The sequence below is a fragment of the Hemiscyllium ocellatum genome, chromosome 3, assembly GCF_020745735.1.
Source record: "Hemiscyllium ocellatum isolate sHemOce1 chromosome 3, sHemOce1.pat.X.cur, whole genome shotgun sequence".
Lineage (NCBI taxonomy): Eukaryota > Metazoa > Chordata > Chondrichthyes > Orectolobiformes > Hemiscylliidae > Hemiscyllium > Hemiscyllium ocellatum.
In genome coordinates, this window is record NC_083403.1 from 139,055,476 (window position 1) to 139,073,685 (window position 18,210).

The 18,210-nt window shown below is 46.0% G+C and overlaps 1 protein-coding gene across 2 annotated transcripts in view; it reads left to right on the plus strand.

Annotated features, from left to right (window-relative positions):
• The first annotated feature begins 8,971 nt into the window (after positions 1–8,971).
• The window catches only part of LOC132808109 (matrilin-3-like), a 49,503-nt gene continuing 40,264 nt past the window's right edge, over positions 8,972–18,210 (plus strand). For both annotated transcript variants that reach the window (XM_060822000.1, XM_060822005.1), the window contains exon 1: positions 8,972–9,051. In XM_060822000.1, coding sequence (XP_060677983.1) covers positions 9,045–9,051 — 7 coding nt within the window. In that variant the 5' untranslated portion in view covers positions 8,972–9,044. The remainder of the gene's footprint in view (positions 9,052–18,210) is intronic.

Sequence of the window (18,210 nt, forward strand, 5' to 3'; positions counted from 1 at the left end):
AAGCTGTGCCAGGGATTTAATTATGTATTGCAAGCTTTATAACATCATAACCTAGAGAGAGATGTGAATATAGTCATGTTAGAGCAGAAAGCCAGCATGGGCTCTCAATCCAATGTAATAGGTGGCTATTTCAGTATCACCTGCTCACATCATCATGTAAAGTTAAAATTCCACTAACCCCCTTCCCTCTGCCTATGGCCCCTTGTGAATTGATTTGTCCTCTAAGTTGAGAGGTGCCAGTAAGAGGTTGGAAATTCCATGAGTAAACAAGATTCATTGGATTTTTTAGGAGTATTTTTGAACCATGACCTTTTGAGATAGCCATGTCTCAAAGAGCATCAGTAATATTTTGAGAATTTGATATCAGTGTTTATAGTTGGTACAAACTAAATTGAGGAATTCTGCTGCCTTCAGATAGTCACTATTGATCACATGCCTACGTTTTCAAAACAGGAGTCATTTCTTACATCAGGTGATCAAATCCTGCACTTTAAACAACAGACAATAGACAATAGATGCAGGAGTAGGCCATTCTGCCCTTCGAGCCTGCACCACCATTCAATATGATCATGGCTGATCATCCTTAATCAGTATCCTCTTCCTGCCTTATCTCCATAATCCTTGATTCCACAATCCTTGAGAGCTCTATCCAACTCTTTCTTAAGTGAATCCAGAGACTGGGCCTCCACTGCCCTCTGGGGAAGAGCATTCCTCACAGCCACCACTCTCTGGGTGAAGAAGTTTCTCCTCATCTCTCTCCTAAATGGTCTACCCCGTATTTTTAAGCTGTGTCCCCTGGTTCGGCACTCACCCATCAGAGGAAACATGTTTCCTGCCTCCAGAGTGTCCAATCCTTTAATAATCTTATATGTCTCAAGGGTATACAAGCCCAGTCGCTCCAGTCTTTCAGTGTAAGGTAATCCCCCCAATCCAGGAATTGACCTCGTGAACCTACGCTGCACTCTCTCAATAGCCAGAATGTCTTTAATATCAGAGGTCTCTGTCTCCAGCCTTACAGCGTACCCAGTGGACTGAAGATTTAACAGAGAAATTAGACCTGCTTTTATAATGGATGTGGCAAACGTTATACAAAATATTCTCCTTCCAAATCAATAAGTGCTGAATAACATGTTTGGAACTGATTTGGAATCTGTTCTGCTCTGGTAGGTGTGAAATCCACAATGTCCACACTTACCATAATTATGGTAAAAAGTTCAGCTCCTGGATATTTTGGAATGTCATTGTTCCTGTTACATTTCTGGTTGTTTTGCTGCCTTTCTTCAAAAATTAGGCAGCTACATTCTTAGACTACTCTCTTAGCTCAATCATAGCTCCCTAATGTCTGGAGGGTATCGCAAACTAATTTCAGGTAAGTTTAATAATCATGTACTCAAGATGCTTAGAGAAAAATCTTTCAGTTCACAAGTTCACAGTTCACAATACTGGATCAATATTGTGAGTTCACAGGCATCTTCTTCCTTTCAAAAACTGTACAGCATCAATACATCACACATGGTTTTAATTTGTTAACTATAGTGCAAACGTATTGACCAAAAGGTGAACATAAACTGTGAAAGTGTTAATAGACATGGACACATAATCGATATACTAACCCATTGGGTTCTTAACTGAGAGCTTGTACCTTCCTAGGGGTCTGTGAGAAACTTTCCACAGTTTTGCCTAAAACCGCTTTTAGGGGAAAAAAAACTATCGAAAAAAAGACAAAGCAAAAGCAGGTAAAAATGTGATCGAGAAAGGCTCATCCAGCTTTATCTCCCTACCCCTGAATTCTGTGTGATGGTGGTGGCTGTCACTGGTCCCAGAGTGCAAACCCTCAGGATTCAGCTCGCTGTTCTGCCTCCCATTTCCCCCAGTCTCTGCAGATACTTTGCTATAGTCATCGAGTCATACAGCATGGAAACAGACCCTTTGGTCCAACCAAACCAGGCTGGATGTAATCCTAAACTAAACTAGTCCCACCTGCCTGTTCCTGGCCCATATCTTTCCAAACCTCCCTGATTCATGTACTTACCCAAATGTCTTTTAAACATAGTAACTGCGCCCACATCCACCACTTCCCCAGGATGTTCATTCCACACATGAGCCACCCACTGTGTAAAAACCTTGCCCCTCATGTCTAGATTAGATTAGATTACTTACAGTGTGGAAACAGGCCCTTCGGCCCAACAAGTCCACACCGACCCACCACCCACCCACACCCCTACATTTAACACTAGGGGCAATTTAGCATGGCCAATTCACCTGACCCGCACATCTTTGGACGGTGGGAGGAAACCAGAGCACCCGGAGGAAACCCACGCAGACACGGGGAGAACGTGCAAACTCCACACAGTCAGTCGCCTGATGCAAGTATTGAACCCAGGTCTCTGGTGCTGTGAGGCAGTAGTGCTAACCACTGTGCCACCGTGCCGTGTGGTTATTCTGTGATTCCTCCCATTATTGTGTATCACCAGCACTAACTGCACTGAGGCAGTTCAAATGTCCTGTGATTATTCAGATCAGCCAATGGCACCCCAATCTCATGTTCCAATTCAAATTTTACAACGTAAGTTAATTTGGGTCCGCAGGGGAAAGGATGCTTTTACAATTAATCTGTAAAAATGAACTGAGGAAGTGATTGAATACAGAAAGGGAGCTAGTTAATTCCAAATCAGAAACACGTGCTAATTTATGCCCCATTAAATTCATAAAGCTAATCAAAATAATTAGATTTTACTTCTACATTTTTGACTAATTAACCACCCTTCTTCTTAAATAAAAACAGAAATTGCTGGGAAAACTCAGGTGGTCTGGCAGCATCTGTGGAGAGAAAGCAGAGTTAATATTTTGGGTCCAGTGATCCTTCTTAGGTGGTCGCTTGAGTACTTGCACCCACACTGATTCAATCTGAGGTTTCCCTTTACCTTATTCCATGCTTTACATTCCCCTCCATGGCTTTCCTATAGTGTTGATACTGGTTTCTGAAGAACTGAACCATTGACTCTGCTTTCTCTGCACAGATCCAGCCAGGCCTGCTGAGTTTCTCCAGCAAATTCTGTTTTTGATTCAGATTTCCAGCTTTCACAGTTCTTTGTTTTATTTTACTGTTGATACTGATGTTGTGCTGCACCATGATCTGATGTAAATAATGGAGCTACATCCTTCTGAAGACAAACAAAGCTTTGGAAGAATGTTGGAAATGCAGGACCAATCTGAAACGAGAATTAGGAGGGCTGAAAGAGGTCATGACATATCCTTAGCGAGCAGTGTTAAGGAAAACCCAAAAGCCTTTCATTCAGATATAAGGAGCAAGAGGGTAACTTGGGAAAGGGTTGGCCCACACAAGGACAAAAAAGGAAAGTTATGCGTGGAATCAGAAAAATATGGGTGAGATTCACAATGAGTACTTTGCATCGATATTCACCAAAAAAAGCGACGTGGCAGATGTTGAGGTTAAGGGTAGATCTTTAATTACTCGAGGTCGAGTCGGCATAAGGAGGGAGGAAGTGTTGTGTATTCTAAAAGGTGAACAAGTCCCCAGGTCCGGATGGGATCTATCCCAGGTTACTGAGAGAAGCGAGAGAGGAAATAGCTAGGGCTATAACAGATATCTTTGCAGTATCCTTGAAAATAGGGGGGTGGGGGTCCTGGAGGACTGGAGAATTGCTCATGTTGTCCCTTTATTTAAGAAGGGTAGCAGGGATAATTCAGGTAATTACAGATCTGTGAGCCTGATGTCAGTGGTACGGACGTTACTGGAGAAGATACTAAGGGATAGGATATATACCTATTTGAAAGAAAATGGGCTTATCAATGATAGGCAGCATGGTTTTGTGCAGGTAAGGTCATGTCTTAAAGACCTAATAGAATTCTTTGAAGAGGAAAGGATGTAGACACATGGACTTTAATAAGACGGTTTTATAAGGTTCCCCATGTAGGCTGATGAAGAAGGTGAAGTAACATGGGGTCCAGGGTGTTCTAGCTAGATGGATAGAGAACTGGTTGGGCAACAGGAGACAGAGAGTATTGGTGGAAGGGAGCTTCTCAAAATGGAGACCTATGACCATTGGTGTCACATAGGGATCCGTGCTGGGACCACTGTTGTTTGTGATATAAATAAATGATTTGCAGGAAGGTGTAGGTTGCCTCATTAGCAAATTTGCTGATGACACTAAGATTGGTGGAGCAACAGATAGTGAAGGGGACTGTCAGAATATAGCAGAATATAGACAGATTGGAGAGTTGGGCAGTGAAATGGCAGATTGAGTTCAATCCGGACAAATGCGAGGGAGTGCATTTTGGGAGATGTAATTCTCAAGCGATCTACACAGTAAATGGAAAAGCCCTGGGGAAAATTGATGTACAGAGAGATCTGGGCGTTCAGGAAGGTTGCAATGCAGGTCAGTAGAGTGGTCCAGAAGGCATACAGCTTGCTTTCCTTCACCGGACGGGGTATTGAGTACAAGAGTTGACAGGTCACGTTACAGTTGTATAAGACTTAGGTTCGGCCACATTTGACGTACTGCATACAGTTCTGGTCACCACATTACCAAAAGGATGTGGATGTTTTGGAGAGGGTGCAGAGAAGGTTCACTAGGATGTTGTCTGGTATGGAGGGTGCTAACTATAAAGAGAGGTTGAGTAGATTAGGATTATTTTCTTTAGAAAGAAGGAGATTGAGGGGGGACCTGACTGAGGCCTACAAAATCATGAGAGGTGTAGACAGGGTGGATAGCAAGAAACTTTTTTCCAGAGTGGGGGGACTCAATACTAGGGGCCACGAGTCCAAAGTGAGAGGGGAAAGGTTTACGGGGGATATGTGTGGAAAGTTCTTCATGCAGAGGGTGGTGGGTACCTGGAACATGTTGCCAGTGGAGGTGGTAGGGGCAGGCACGATAGCGTCATTTAAGATATATCTAGACAGATACATGAATGGGTAGGGAGCAGTGGGATACAAGCCCTTAGAAAATAGGTGCCAGGTTTAGATGGAAGACCTGGATCGGTGCAGCCTTTGAGGGCCGAAGGGCCTGTGCTGTAATTGTTCTTTGTTCACTTTGTTCCACAAGTGCTGCCCGAGAACAATATAGCTTCCAGCACTACCTTCTAAAAGAGCCTTGAATAAACCTCTTATTGCAAACTCAGAAAACAATTAGTTTATTTCTGTGAACGATGTGGAACTGAACTTACATTGTGTGTCATTTTAATCTGTACCTTTCTGAAGTATCTGTTTTCTCGTGAATGTAATGTTTTTGCCGAATATCTTTAATTCAGCCAGCTCCCCAATCTCTGCCCTGCGTTATCCATTATTTATTTCCATGTGGAAAAATACATCTAGACATCAGAATTCCAGGATTTGTAAACTGTGGATAAACTGGCGCACTTGATTTAAACAAATTTTGACTTGTCTGTCAACAGCGCAACGGGTTGGTATAATTCTCAACCAGTTAATTATCATCCAGTTAGAATTAACTACAGTAAAAACACACACAGGAGAGAAAGGTACTGTGTGTTTATATCTGTCCCTGTTACTGGTGTATATCTGCACCCGAATACACGCCTTGTGGTGCAGTTTCTGTTAAAAGCTCGTCAGAACAAACGCATCGTTGACAGTGGTCGCTCCCTCCACTGGGGGGAATGGTCGGATTTAAAATGCATTCCTATCCACCAGCACGGAGTAATTTGGAGAGGAAAAAAAACGGTTTACACCAAAGCAAATAATTTAAAATTCCCTTGTATCTGTACCCCGCGCATTTTACGCTCAAGTACAACTTCCAAACTGGATTTAGATGCAAAAATCTCGTCACTAAAGCACGCGAAAATTATCCCAGTCTCTACACTCCCCCACTCCCCGACAGTGAGTATCCCCCCCCCAGACAGTGAGAATCCCAGTCTCTATCCCACCCAGACAGTGAGTATCCCAGTCTCTATCCCACCCAGACAGTGAGAATCCCAGTCTCTATCCCACCCCCAGACAGTGAGAATCCCAGTCTCTATCCCACCCAGACAGTGAGAATCCCAGTCTCTACCCCACCCCCAGACAGTGAGTATCCCAGTCTCTATCCCACCCCCAGACAGTGAGAATCCCAGTCTCTATCCCACCCAGACAGTGAGTATCCCAGTCTCTATCCCACCCCCAGATAGTGAGAATCCCAGTCTCTATCCCACCCAGACAGTGAGAATCCCAGTCTCTATCCCACCCCCAGACAGTGAGTATCCCAGTCTCTACCCCACCCCCCAGACAGTGAGATTCCAGTCTCTATCCCCCCCCCAGACAGTGAGTATCCCAGTCTCCATCCCTCCCACAGTGTATCCCAGTCTCTATTCCCCCCTCCTCCCCAAGACAGTGAGTCTCCCAGTCTCTAACCCCCCAGTCGGTATCCCAGTCTCTATCCCACCCAGACAGTGAGAATCCCAGTCTCTATCCCACCCCCAGACAGTGAGAATCCCAGTCTCTATCCCACCCAGACAGTGAGAATCCCAGTCTCTACCCCACCCCCAGACAGTGAGTATCCCAGTCTCTATCCCACCCCCAGACAGTGAGAATCCCAGTCTCTATCCCACCCAGACAGTGAGAATCCCAGTCTCTATCCCACCCCCAGAGTGAGTATCCCAGTCTCTACCACCCCCCAGACAGTGAGATTCCAGTCTCTATCCCCCCCCAGACAGTGAGTATCACAGTCTCTATCCCCCACCAGACAGTGAGTATCCCAGTCTCTATCCCTCCCACAGTGTATCCCAGTCTCTATCCCCCCCCTCCTCCCCAAGACAGTGAGTCTCCCAGTCTCTAACCCCCCAGTCAGTATCCCAGTCTCTACCCCCCCAGACACTGAGTCTGCCAGTCTCCATCCCCACCCCAGACAGTGAGTATCACAGTCTCTATACCCCCCAGACAGTGAGTATCCCAGTCTCTATCCCAACCCCCACACAGTGAGTATACCCGTCTCTATCCCTCCCACAGACAGTGTATCCCAGTCTCTATTCCCCCCAGACAGTGAGTGTCCCAGTCTCTAATCCTCCCACAGACAGTGAGTCTCCCAGTCCCTCTCCCCCCAGTCAGTGAGTATCCCAATCTCTATCACCCCAGACAGTGTATCCCAGTCTCTATCCCCCCCCTCCTCCCCAAGACAGTGAGTCTCCCAGTCTCTAACCCCCCAGTCAGTATCCCAGTCTCTACCCCCCCAGACACTGAGTCTGCCAGTCTCCATCCCCACCCCAGACAGTGAGTATCACAGTCTCTATACCCCCCAGACAGTGAGTATCCCAGTCTCTATCCCAACCCCCACACAGTGAGTATACCCGTCTCTATCCCTCCCACAGACAGTGTATCCCAGTCTCTATTCCCCCCAGACAGTGAGTGTCCCAGTCTCTAATCCTCCCACAGACAGTGAGTCTCCCAGTCCCTCTCCCCCCAGTCAGTGAGTATCCCAATCTCTATCACCCCAGACAGTGTATCCCAGTCTCTATCCCCCCCCCCCCTCCAGACAGTGAGTGTCTCAGTCTCTATCCCCCGGACAGTGAGTGTCCCAGTCTCTATCCCACCCCCAGACAGTGAGTCTCCCAGTCCCTCTCCCCCCCCAGACAGTGAGTATCCCAATCTCTATCACCCCAGACAGTGTATCCCAGTCTCTATCCCACCCAGACCGTGAGTATCCCAGTCTCTATCCCCCCCCAGATAGTGAGTATCCCAGTCTCTATTCCCCCCCAAACAATCAGTATCCCAGTCTCTATCCCCCCAGACAGTATCTCAGTTTCTATCCCCCCCAGACAGTGAGTATCTCAGTCTCTATCCCCCCCAGACAGTGAGTATCCCAGTCTCTATCCCCCCCTAGATAGTGAGTATCCCAGTCTCTATCCCCCCCAGTGAGTATCCCAGTCTCTATCCCCCCAGACAGTATCTCAGTTTCTATCCCCCCCCCCCCCAGACAGTGGGTGTCCCAGTCTCTATCCCACCCCGCAGATAGTGAGTATCTCCGTCTCTATCCCTCCCACAGACAGTGTATCCTAGTCTCTATCCCCCAGACAGTGAGTGTCCCAGTCTCTATCACACCCCCAGACAGTGAGTCTCCCAGTCCCTCTCCCTCCCAGACAGTGAGTATCCCAGTCTCTATCACCCCAGACAGTGTATCCCATTCTCTATCCACCCAGGCAGTGAGTATCCCAGTCTCTATAACCCCCAGACAGTGAGTATCCCAGTCTCTATCCCACCCAGACAGTGGGTGTCCCAGTCTCTATCCCACCCCCAGACAGTGAGTATCCCAGTCTCTATCCCACCCAGACAGTGGGTGTCCCAGTCTCTATCCCACCCCCAGACAGTGAGTATCCCAGTCTCTATCCCACCCAGACAGTGGGTGTCCCAGTCTCTATCCCACCCCCAGACAGTGAGTATCCCAGTCTCTATCCCGCCTCCACCCCTGACCGTGAGAAACCCTTGGTTTTAGTGGTGCATTACCAGATGTATCAGTTGAGAGGGTGGTGCTGGAAAAACACAGCAGGTCAGGCAGCATCCGAGGAGCAGGAGAATTGACGTTTTGGGCATGAACCCTTCATCGGGAATGATGCTGGGAGCCTGGGAGGGTGGAGTGATAAATGGGAGGGGGGATGTGTGGAGCTGGAGCTAGGTAGATGGAGGTGGGGGTAATGGTGATCGGTCGAAGAGGAGGGTCTAAGTGTGACTGAGTACCAGCTCAGCTCCAACCCCACTGACCCCGACCGTGCTCCCTGACTCTGTAAGATTTCTTGGCGATTGGTTCAGTATTTCCCACGTGGCTCAGGCTGGGATTTTATTCGGGAGACTGCTGGGTGGGCTGTAAAACACAGGGGCGGGAGGCAGTGTGTGTGAGAGAGAGAGACAGAGACAGAGAAGGACGGCCGAAGCTGTAGACATGATGAAGGAGACCTGGAGTGGAGTTCTCTGCTGTTTCCTTGTGCTCCTCGCCCATGTTCAGGGACTCAAGTATCGCTCTCACAGAGTCCGGACCCAGAGAGCACGGCTCCCAGCGACGGTTAGATACACCCAGGCTGCACTCGCACAACGCAGTAATGTCATGCAAGGTACAGAAATCTTCGCTCTTTCACCAAAGCCTGATTTTATGAACCAAATCCTTGACCAGGGGAGAGAGAACAGGCAGCTAGGGTCTTACCGCGATGCTTATCATTCGAATCACAAGTAAATTAAAGTGAGTAGTTTAAACATTTAGAATCAGAATTATACAGTACAGCTGCACTGCCCCTTGTAAAATATTTTTCGGATATCTCTACAGGGAACGGTGAGCGGCTGTTAGAAAATAAACGGACGGTGTAATATTTTCCTGAAATACTGTTAAATTAACGAACCCCTAGACTTGATTTTAATTAGGGTAAGGTGTAAGTTGTTTAATTTCCCTTAGCTAAAAACAAGGACCGCAGATGCTGGAAACCAGTGTAGATTAGAGTGGTGCTGGAAAAACACACCAGGTCAGGCAGATTTTCCTGCTGCTCGGATGCTGCCTGAACTGCTGTTTAATTTCCCTTGTCTGGCCGCAAACAGCACTTTCTCTGGAAGTCTGAGTTCAGCCCCAGACTGAGACAGATTCGTTGGAATGATTGTGAATTTCACTCGATAAGTTTTAAAACTGTCACTGAACACAATTGGCTTCCATTCGCATTATGTCGTGGATTATAACTGTATTAGTTATTGCTGACAGGAGCCACCAGGGTACAGAGACCGGGGTGGAGTGCGGAGTTGGTGTAATTTGATGGACATTAAACACTGGAGGCAAAAATGTCTGAGTGCAACATTGTCCAGTCGGGTTTCTGCTTCTCTCTGCTGTTTCCTTCGCGCGGATTCATTATTTGCATTTCCACCTTCTACATACCCTCTGCACCACATCATTTTTGGATTCGTTTCCATCAAAGTCTGCCCTTCAGGAAGCGAGAATTGAATCAAAGGATTGCAGGGTGTTGGAAAGCTGACTGTAAAAGCAGAAATTGCTGGAGAAACTCCGCAGCTCCCGCAGCATCTCTGGAGAGAAACCGCTAATCTTTCGGGTCTAGTGGATGTTCTTCAGAACCAGTTCACAGCCCAGCTTTGTCCCCACACCAGGCGAGAGTTGTTCGTTACAATTAAATAGATCTGAAAGTTTTCCAGGTTTTGCTGATTGGTTCTTGATTTCTAAACCGAGCCTTTTCCCTAATTCGATTGATTAAATCGGTGAGCTTATTTGTAAAAGTTTAATGTTTTAACCATTGGGTGGTCCCCCATGTGGAGAGATGATTTTATGAACAAGTTGGGACTCTCCTCCCTGGACTGAAACCTGTCGGATTTGTAAGGGGTTTGACAGGGTGAACGCTGAGAGGGTATTTCTCGCCATGGAGAGATGGGGATCACAGGGCACAGTCTCAGGGTGAAGGGGCACTGATTGAAGACTGAGATGGGGGGGGGATTTCTTTCTCGGAGGGTTGTGAGTCTTTGGAACTCCTTGCCACACAGAGAGCTGTGTATATTTAAAGCGGAGACAGATTCTTGATCAGTCAGGGAATTAAGGTTACGAGAAAATGCAGGAAAATGGACGTAAGGAATGTTGAACGTTGAATGGGTCGAACACCCTCCTCCTGTTCCTGTTTCTTATGGCCTATGGCTAGTGTTACTTTTGCTAAATTATTTCTTACACGACGTTAATGCAGTAATCCTTGCAACACCTCTAAGGGGTGAGCATTTTCGACATCAGTTTTAAAATTAATTTCTGATGCCAATGTGAGTAATTGCTCTTCCCAAAACCTGCAGCTACAGGCTGGAGAGACAGCGAGTGTGAATTGCAGGAGGGGCTGTCGCTTCCTCAATAGACAAAGTGGTCCAAGTTCGAGAGCACATTTCGGTCGCTGTGCACTGCAGCAGTGGGAAGCTGTTTGCAACTGTTGGGGAACCTGCAACCTTCTTGTTTGGAAGGCATTGTAACCCAACAACTGCTCCACTGTCACTACCTTCAGTTTTAAACGTGGTTTACAAAGGATTATGCTTCGTCTAAACTTTGGCTGGAAAACAGAAATAAATGCCAACACCCCGCACTTGTTCAGCACCTGTGGAGAGAGAGAGAGAACAGAAAGACCAAGGCCAACTGACGGAAAATGGGATTGGAATACTGAGGTGGATGCTCCTGACCGGCGCAGAGTCTGTGCTGTAGTCCTCAATGACTGTAAACATAGAAACGTAACCGTCTCAAGTCAGTACAAGAGGAAAGAGCAGCAACAAACACAGAGGGAAATCTATGATAGGGTGGAGGGCAGGAGAGCCGATATTATCTTGGAAAAGTTGTAATGGGTAAGGTAAATAAAGTGAAGATCACCTGAGACGTGATTGGTTATTGCAACCACCCGAATGCAACATGAAGGGTTAAGAAAGTAAAAAGCCAACAGCAAAAAAGAAGGCAGATTTTATATTCTAAGGATTTGCATCTGTGACCCAGGTTCCACTGCTTCGACTTAATTCTGATTATCCAAACACTGTGCTCTCCTTATTCATGAAGTCTATAATTTTTTTTTAATTGACCATTTGGCATGGCCATAGTTGTCGGCAAATTGATGCTAATTTCGGGGATGACTCTGGGCGTTACTGACAGAAAAGAGGCAACATTTCACCGCGTGGCTGGCGGGCAGTAGGAGCTTGAATGGCCAAAAGTAAAGGTTTTGCAACTCAACACACTCGGCCCTTGCCCCAAAGACTAAACATTTCCTTTCTACTTCCCTCTGTAAGCCACAGTGTCGAGGTAGCGTGGAAACAAATGACCCATTACAGGCGGTTCTCCTATAACGCGTCTTTCGTGAATTTGCTGTAACGCGATTGGGAAACGCTGTCCGAGTGTGTTGGCTATAACGCGATCGGGTGTTAAACACTAAATGTTGTCTGTATTGCGCGATTTTGTGGGTCTCACAGGAACTCAGCTATCGCGTTGTGGAAGAACTGCCAACTTTTAGAACAAATTCTAAGGCTTATTAAAATCAACAAGGAACTGGGTGGAGTGAATAATAATATTTTCTTGATTTGTGTATCTCTAGCTTTTCCGATGTCTTTGTTGCTTTGCTTTGTGTGACAGCTAACTTGCTTCCTTTCGCTCAATGAGAACATTATTCTGTCAACACCCCTCCACCAGACCCTTTGATTGGCTCAGGTTGGCTGGTTGGTCATCTGTGATGCGCAATGATCTCAATAGTGTGGGTTTAATTCCTGCACCAGCTGAGGAACTCTCTCCTTTCACCAGAGGTGGGGATACGCTTAGGTTAAACCACCACTAGCCTCTCTCTGATGAGAGAGCAACAGTCTCAGACAATGGTGACTTTACTTTGACATTTGAGAACTTTTTTTTATTTCTCTTCTTATCGTTCTGACTGCTCCTACTTTTCCTCTTGATTCTACAACCCATGTCAGGAGGTCAGCACTGAAATACAAGGAAAAATACTGTGAAGCTAAATTTTGTATTTTTAATTTCAAACTTTTCATTCGAAACAAAATGGAAAAGATATCAGCCATCAAATTGTTTAAAAAAAACATATCTCCCTAATTAACACTGAACCAACTGAAGAGGAGAAAGTGAGGTCTGCAGATGCTGGAGTATCAGAGCTGAAAATGTGTTGCTGGAAAAGCACAGCAGGTCAGGCAGCATCCAAGGAACAGGAAATTCGACGTTTCAGGCATAAGCCCTTCATCAGGAATGATTCCTGATGAAGGGCTTATGCCCGAAACGTCGAATCTCCTGCTCCTTGGATGCTGCCTGACCTGCTGCGCTTTTCCAGCAACACATTTTCAGCACTGAACCAACTGAACCCTGCTAAATGAACATAGACACCTTTGACCTGCCAAAGACTAGGAGCTTTCATGAGGAAGGAAATTCAGGCGATTCACCATTTACAAAAAAGCACCGGTGGTTGTACTAGACCTGCCGATTTTTGGCAAAAGTCTGTGGATTCCATTTGAGATAAACCCTCCGTGTGTGTGAAATTCTGCGGTTATTCCTTAGTTTGAGCTCTGTACCCTCAAACCAAATAGGCCAGTAAAATGATGCAAGAACTTTTGGTGAACCTGATTTTTTTCTGTTAGCTGGAAAAGAAGGGTCCTCAACATTGGAGGAAAATAAGGTATTTTTCCCAAGGTGGGGGAAGTCTAAAACTAGAGAGCATAAGTTCAAGGTGAGAGGGGAAAGGGACCTAAGAGCCAAGTTTTTCACACAGAGGGTGAAGTGTGTATGGAATGAGCTGCCAAAGGAAGTGGTGGAGGCTGGTACAATTACAATATTTAAAAGATATCTGGAAGGGAATATGAATAGGAAGGGTTTAAAAGGAGATGGGCCAAATGCTGGAAAGTGGGACTAGATTGGGTCAGGATACCCGGTCAGCATGGATGAGTTGGACCATGCTGTAGATCTCTGAGTCTCAGTGGTAACATTTGCAAATTATGTACATACTCCTGTTTTCTCTATCTCCAGCAACATCCCCTCACACTCTCTTAGGGTTGTCCTGCACACCACAACCCCATCTCCCCACCCCAGGTCCAATTCATTCTTTGGATCATTCATAAGAAATCTTTTCCTTATCTGTCAGGCATTGTGAATGATGATTTATTATCACTTGCTGTCTACAATGAACGATACAGTAAAACACAGTGAAAAGCTTCAACCTTCACCACAATCTGGTACCAATTTGAATAGTTTAAAAATAAAAGGGTATAACTGTAAGAGAGTCCATCTTCATTCTGCTGTCTCTGCCAGTAGTTCTGAGCTGAGACCTGGTTCACCAAAAACAAACTGTGCCTCTGCCCCTCTGCTGCTATAGGTGCCATCTTCTTATCACTGGGCCCACCTCACCAATGAGTCGCCAATGCCAGATCCCATGCTAGACCCACACTCGTCCAATAACCAGGATCCTCCAGCTCTGCTGTTGCCGCTGCCTTGCTGATTACCAGGAGTCCACGGTTCTGGGTCCACCCCAACCAGGAGTCCCTGTCTCCACTGCCAGGCTAGGCCATCATCTCACCAAGAGTCCTGCTCCGGTCGCGCACCTCCACGATGCCATCTGCTCCGCCACCAACAGGAAGAAGATGAAGATGAAGATAAAGAAAGAAGACAAATAGGGTAAGGAGAGAAGGGAGGAAATGGCAGATCTGGAGCGGATGGGCCCAGGAACCTAAACACTGCCTACCTTGCTGATGCCACCATCTTGAAGCACCATCCTTAAGAAATACAAGCTGCAGTAACTCAGCGGTATCCACACCCCTCTGGAACCTTCCCTCTGACTCAAACCATTCTCCGCCCCACCTTCTTGCCAACTATTTCCCATGCCCATGCTGAACATCTATACTCAGCAAAGGATTTAGCTTCATCCCTTTATGCCCCACCTCAACGAAGTTTGGGAATGGCATGATGTCAAACCCTTCTTACCTCGCCTCCATCTCTTTAGAAAATAATCCTCCCCCCGTCCCACAGACCCCCTCAACTCCAACACTCTTCCTTCACCTGGACCCCTCCCTCCAGCCATTTATCTGCACTCAGTGTATTCATCACGAACTGTCAACGTTTCATTGGTCACCTTGATTTTTCTGCTCCCCTGACCCATTCCAACCTATCTCCCTCTGAACTGACTGCACTCCATGCTCTCAGATCCAACCCTGCCTTTGTCATCAAGCCTGCCTACAAGGCTGGTGCTATTGTCATCTGGCATACTGACCTCTACATTGCAGAGGTTCAACTGTCTGCATCCTCCACCACTCTCCTTGGCCTGGCTGAGCTCATCCTCACTTTGAACAACTTCACCTTTAACTCCTCTGACTTTCTTCAGATCAAAGGTGTGGCCATGGATACTTGCATGGGCCCTAGTGACACCTCTCTGTTTATGGTAGGACATGGAGCATTGCTTGTTCCAGTCCTATTCTAGCCCCACCCACAACTCTTTCTCCAGTACATTGGTGACATCTTTGGTGCTGCTTCCCTCTCTTGTCCAGAATTGGAAAAAAATGACCTATTTCACTTCCAATTTCTGCCTGGCTCTCTTCTTCACTTGGTCCATCTCTGACTTCTCTCAGTCCCTTCCTCAGCATCTCTGTTTCATTTCTGGGGATAGGTTGGACACCAATGTCCAGTACAAGCCTACTGACTCCCACAGTTAACTTGACCATACATCGTCTCACCCTGCTTCCTGTAGACATTCTATTCCATGGTTCTGGTTCCTTCATCTCTATCACATCTGTGCTAATGATGCCAACCCCCACAGGGGTGGCGGGGGGGGGGGGGGGTGCTCAGGACTGCCCACCTTTTTATTTTACCAAGGATTCCCCAGCACCATGGTTGACAGGGTTCTTAGCTTTGTTTGACACATCTCTTGTGTTTCAGCCCTCACTCCTTCCTCTTGCCTCCCACAGCAGTGATAGGGTCCCCTAGCCCTCACCTACCATCCCACCAGCATCCACATCCACAGGATCAATAGCCACTATCTCCATCACTTCAGGTGGGATGCCACTGCCAGACATATATTCCCCTCCCTTCTCTTGTTGGTTTTCAGCAAGAATCATTCCCTCTGGGATGCCTAGTCCACTCCTCCTTCACTCCCAATAACTTCCCCAAATCTCCAATGTACCTTCCCCTGCAACTGCAGAAAGTATAACTCCTGCTCATTTATCTCCTCTCTCCTCACTATTCAAGGATCCACACATACCTTTGAGGTAAGGCACTGATTTGCCTACACTTCATTCAATCTAGTCTATTGTATTTGCTGGTCATAATGTGGTCTCCCCTACACTGAGAAGAGCACATTATGTGACCACTTTGTAGAGCGCCTATGCCCTGACCGTAATAATGATTCCTTGCTTCCAGTTCCCCTGCGCTTCAACACACCCCTACATTTCCTGGCCAGCATTCCTGTCTCAGGGAATGACCCTCAGAGAGGGTCAACACAAGCTGGAAGAACAACACCCCATCGTCCACCTGGGTACCTTTCAGTCTTCAGGATGCTGCATTAAGTTTAACAATTTCTGAACATGAACACCCTCCTCCTTGTTTGTTCCTTACCCCATGCTACTGGTGCTGTTTTGTATGGGTTGTTCCCAGCACAGCTAATCTATTTTCAATCACTTACACTTCTCATTAGCACCCCACCCAGCATTTATCCCTCTCGGCTATAATCAGCAACCCTTTTGTTTGTCTATCCTTTATTTTCTCTTTCTCTATCTCTCTAGGCACTGTCTCCGTGTACTGTATTCAGATTCTGGAGAAGCAGATGATCATTGACCCCAATGTTTGAATTTCCATTCATACAACTCTAGATTTTGCTATCAGATTTAGCCAGCAATGAAACTCTCAGTGAGATTATTTCAGCAAGATCCAGGCTACAAATCAGATTGGAAATATATGTAAAAATCATAATAAAAATTTTGAAATATAGTCAGATGAGGGGAAAAGAGAGCAGTGACATAGACAGAAAAATGTAATACATTATTTCGTACTTTCAGTGTCAAATTCCAAACCCTCCCTACCTTGTATTCAGTTCTACAGCATGTTCCTGTCCATCGCCCTGGCTTTACCAACTTTTACAAATATCTATTGAAGCACTCTGACATCTAAACCTTCTTCTATATTTACCATATCTATTCCTTTTCCCTGCTATGGTTTCTTTTCTTATTGACCATCTCTCAATGGATTTATGAAAAAAAAATTAGTCCTCTATTTGAGGAAAGATGTAGTGACATTGGAGGCAGTTCAGAGGAGCTTCACTAGATTGATCCCATAGATGAGGGGGTTGTCGTGTGAAGAGAGATTGAACAGCCTATACTCCGGAATTTAGAAGACTAAAGGGAGATCAAATTGAGGTATTCAAGATGATAAAAGGTGTGGATAAAATAGACATGGAGCAGATGTTTCCTCTTGTGGGGCATTCTAGGACGAGAGGTCTTAGGATAAGGGGTAACAAATTTAAAACAGAGTTGTGGAGAAACTACTTTTCCCAAAGGGTTGTGAATCTGTGGAATTTGCTACCTCAATGTGCAGTGGATGTTGGGACAGTGTGTAAATTTAAGGAGGAGTTAGACAGATTTTCAATTGGTAATGGGTTGAAGGGTTATGGAGAGACAGCAGAAAAATGGGGGCGAGGAGCATATCAGCCATGATCAAATGGTGGAACAGACTCAATGGGCTGAAAGGCCTAAATCTGCTCCTATATCTTGTGAACTTATGACTACTAATAAACTTATTAAAAGTTCTGTTTGAGCTCAGTGCTTAAAAGTTATTCACAAAAACATAAACATTTATAAAGCAAACTATGTACAATTACCAGGAACAATAAGCAATTTGTTATCTCACTATCAGACTGTGTCATGTTATAAATTTGCATTTTGATTTCCTTTTATTTTAAGAAATTCTCTGGTTCTTGATGTCATCATTGCCATAAAAGTTGGGAGATGATGGGATAGATCAAGAAGGAGCTATGTGGTGATAGTAAGTTTGGATGCCTACAGTCGAAGAAAATTAATTAGAAAGAATGACTGATTTGGCACAAAAGGGGTCTGGGTTTGATTCCAGCCTCGGGCGACTGTGTGGAGTTTGCACATTGTGTGTATTTCCTCCCACAATGCAAAGGTGTGCAGGTTAGATGCCTTGGTCAGGGGGAAATGAGTCTGGTTGGGTTACTCTTCGGAGGGCCGGTGTGGACTTGTTGCACCTAAGGCCCTGTTTCCACACTGTAGGGAATCGAAAAGCCATTAGATTAGATTACTTACAGTGTGGAAACAGGCCCCTTCGGCCCAACAAGTCCACACCGACCCGCCGAAGCACAACCCATCCAGACCCATTCCCTACATTTACCCCTTCACCTAACACTACGGGCAATTTAGCATGGCCAATTCACCTAACCTGCTCATTGGACTGTGGGATGAAACAGGAGCACTCAGAGGAAACCCACGCAGACACGGGGAGAATGTGCAAACTCCACACAGTCAGTCGCCTGAGGCGGGAATTGAATCCGGGTCTCTGGCGCTGTGAGGAAGCAGTGCTAACCACTGTGCTACCGTGCCGCCCATAAAATTAATCGGGCACTTTTGCACAAGTCATGAAATGCAGGCTCTTTGGTTTTCAAAATTTGCTTCCGGAATGTGCTCCAAATCTTACTTTGTGCCATTAAGATTTTTGTTAACTTTTCTGTCAATATTTACCACTGCGAGGTGTTACTAATTTTACTTTGTTGTGTTCAATGTGACTC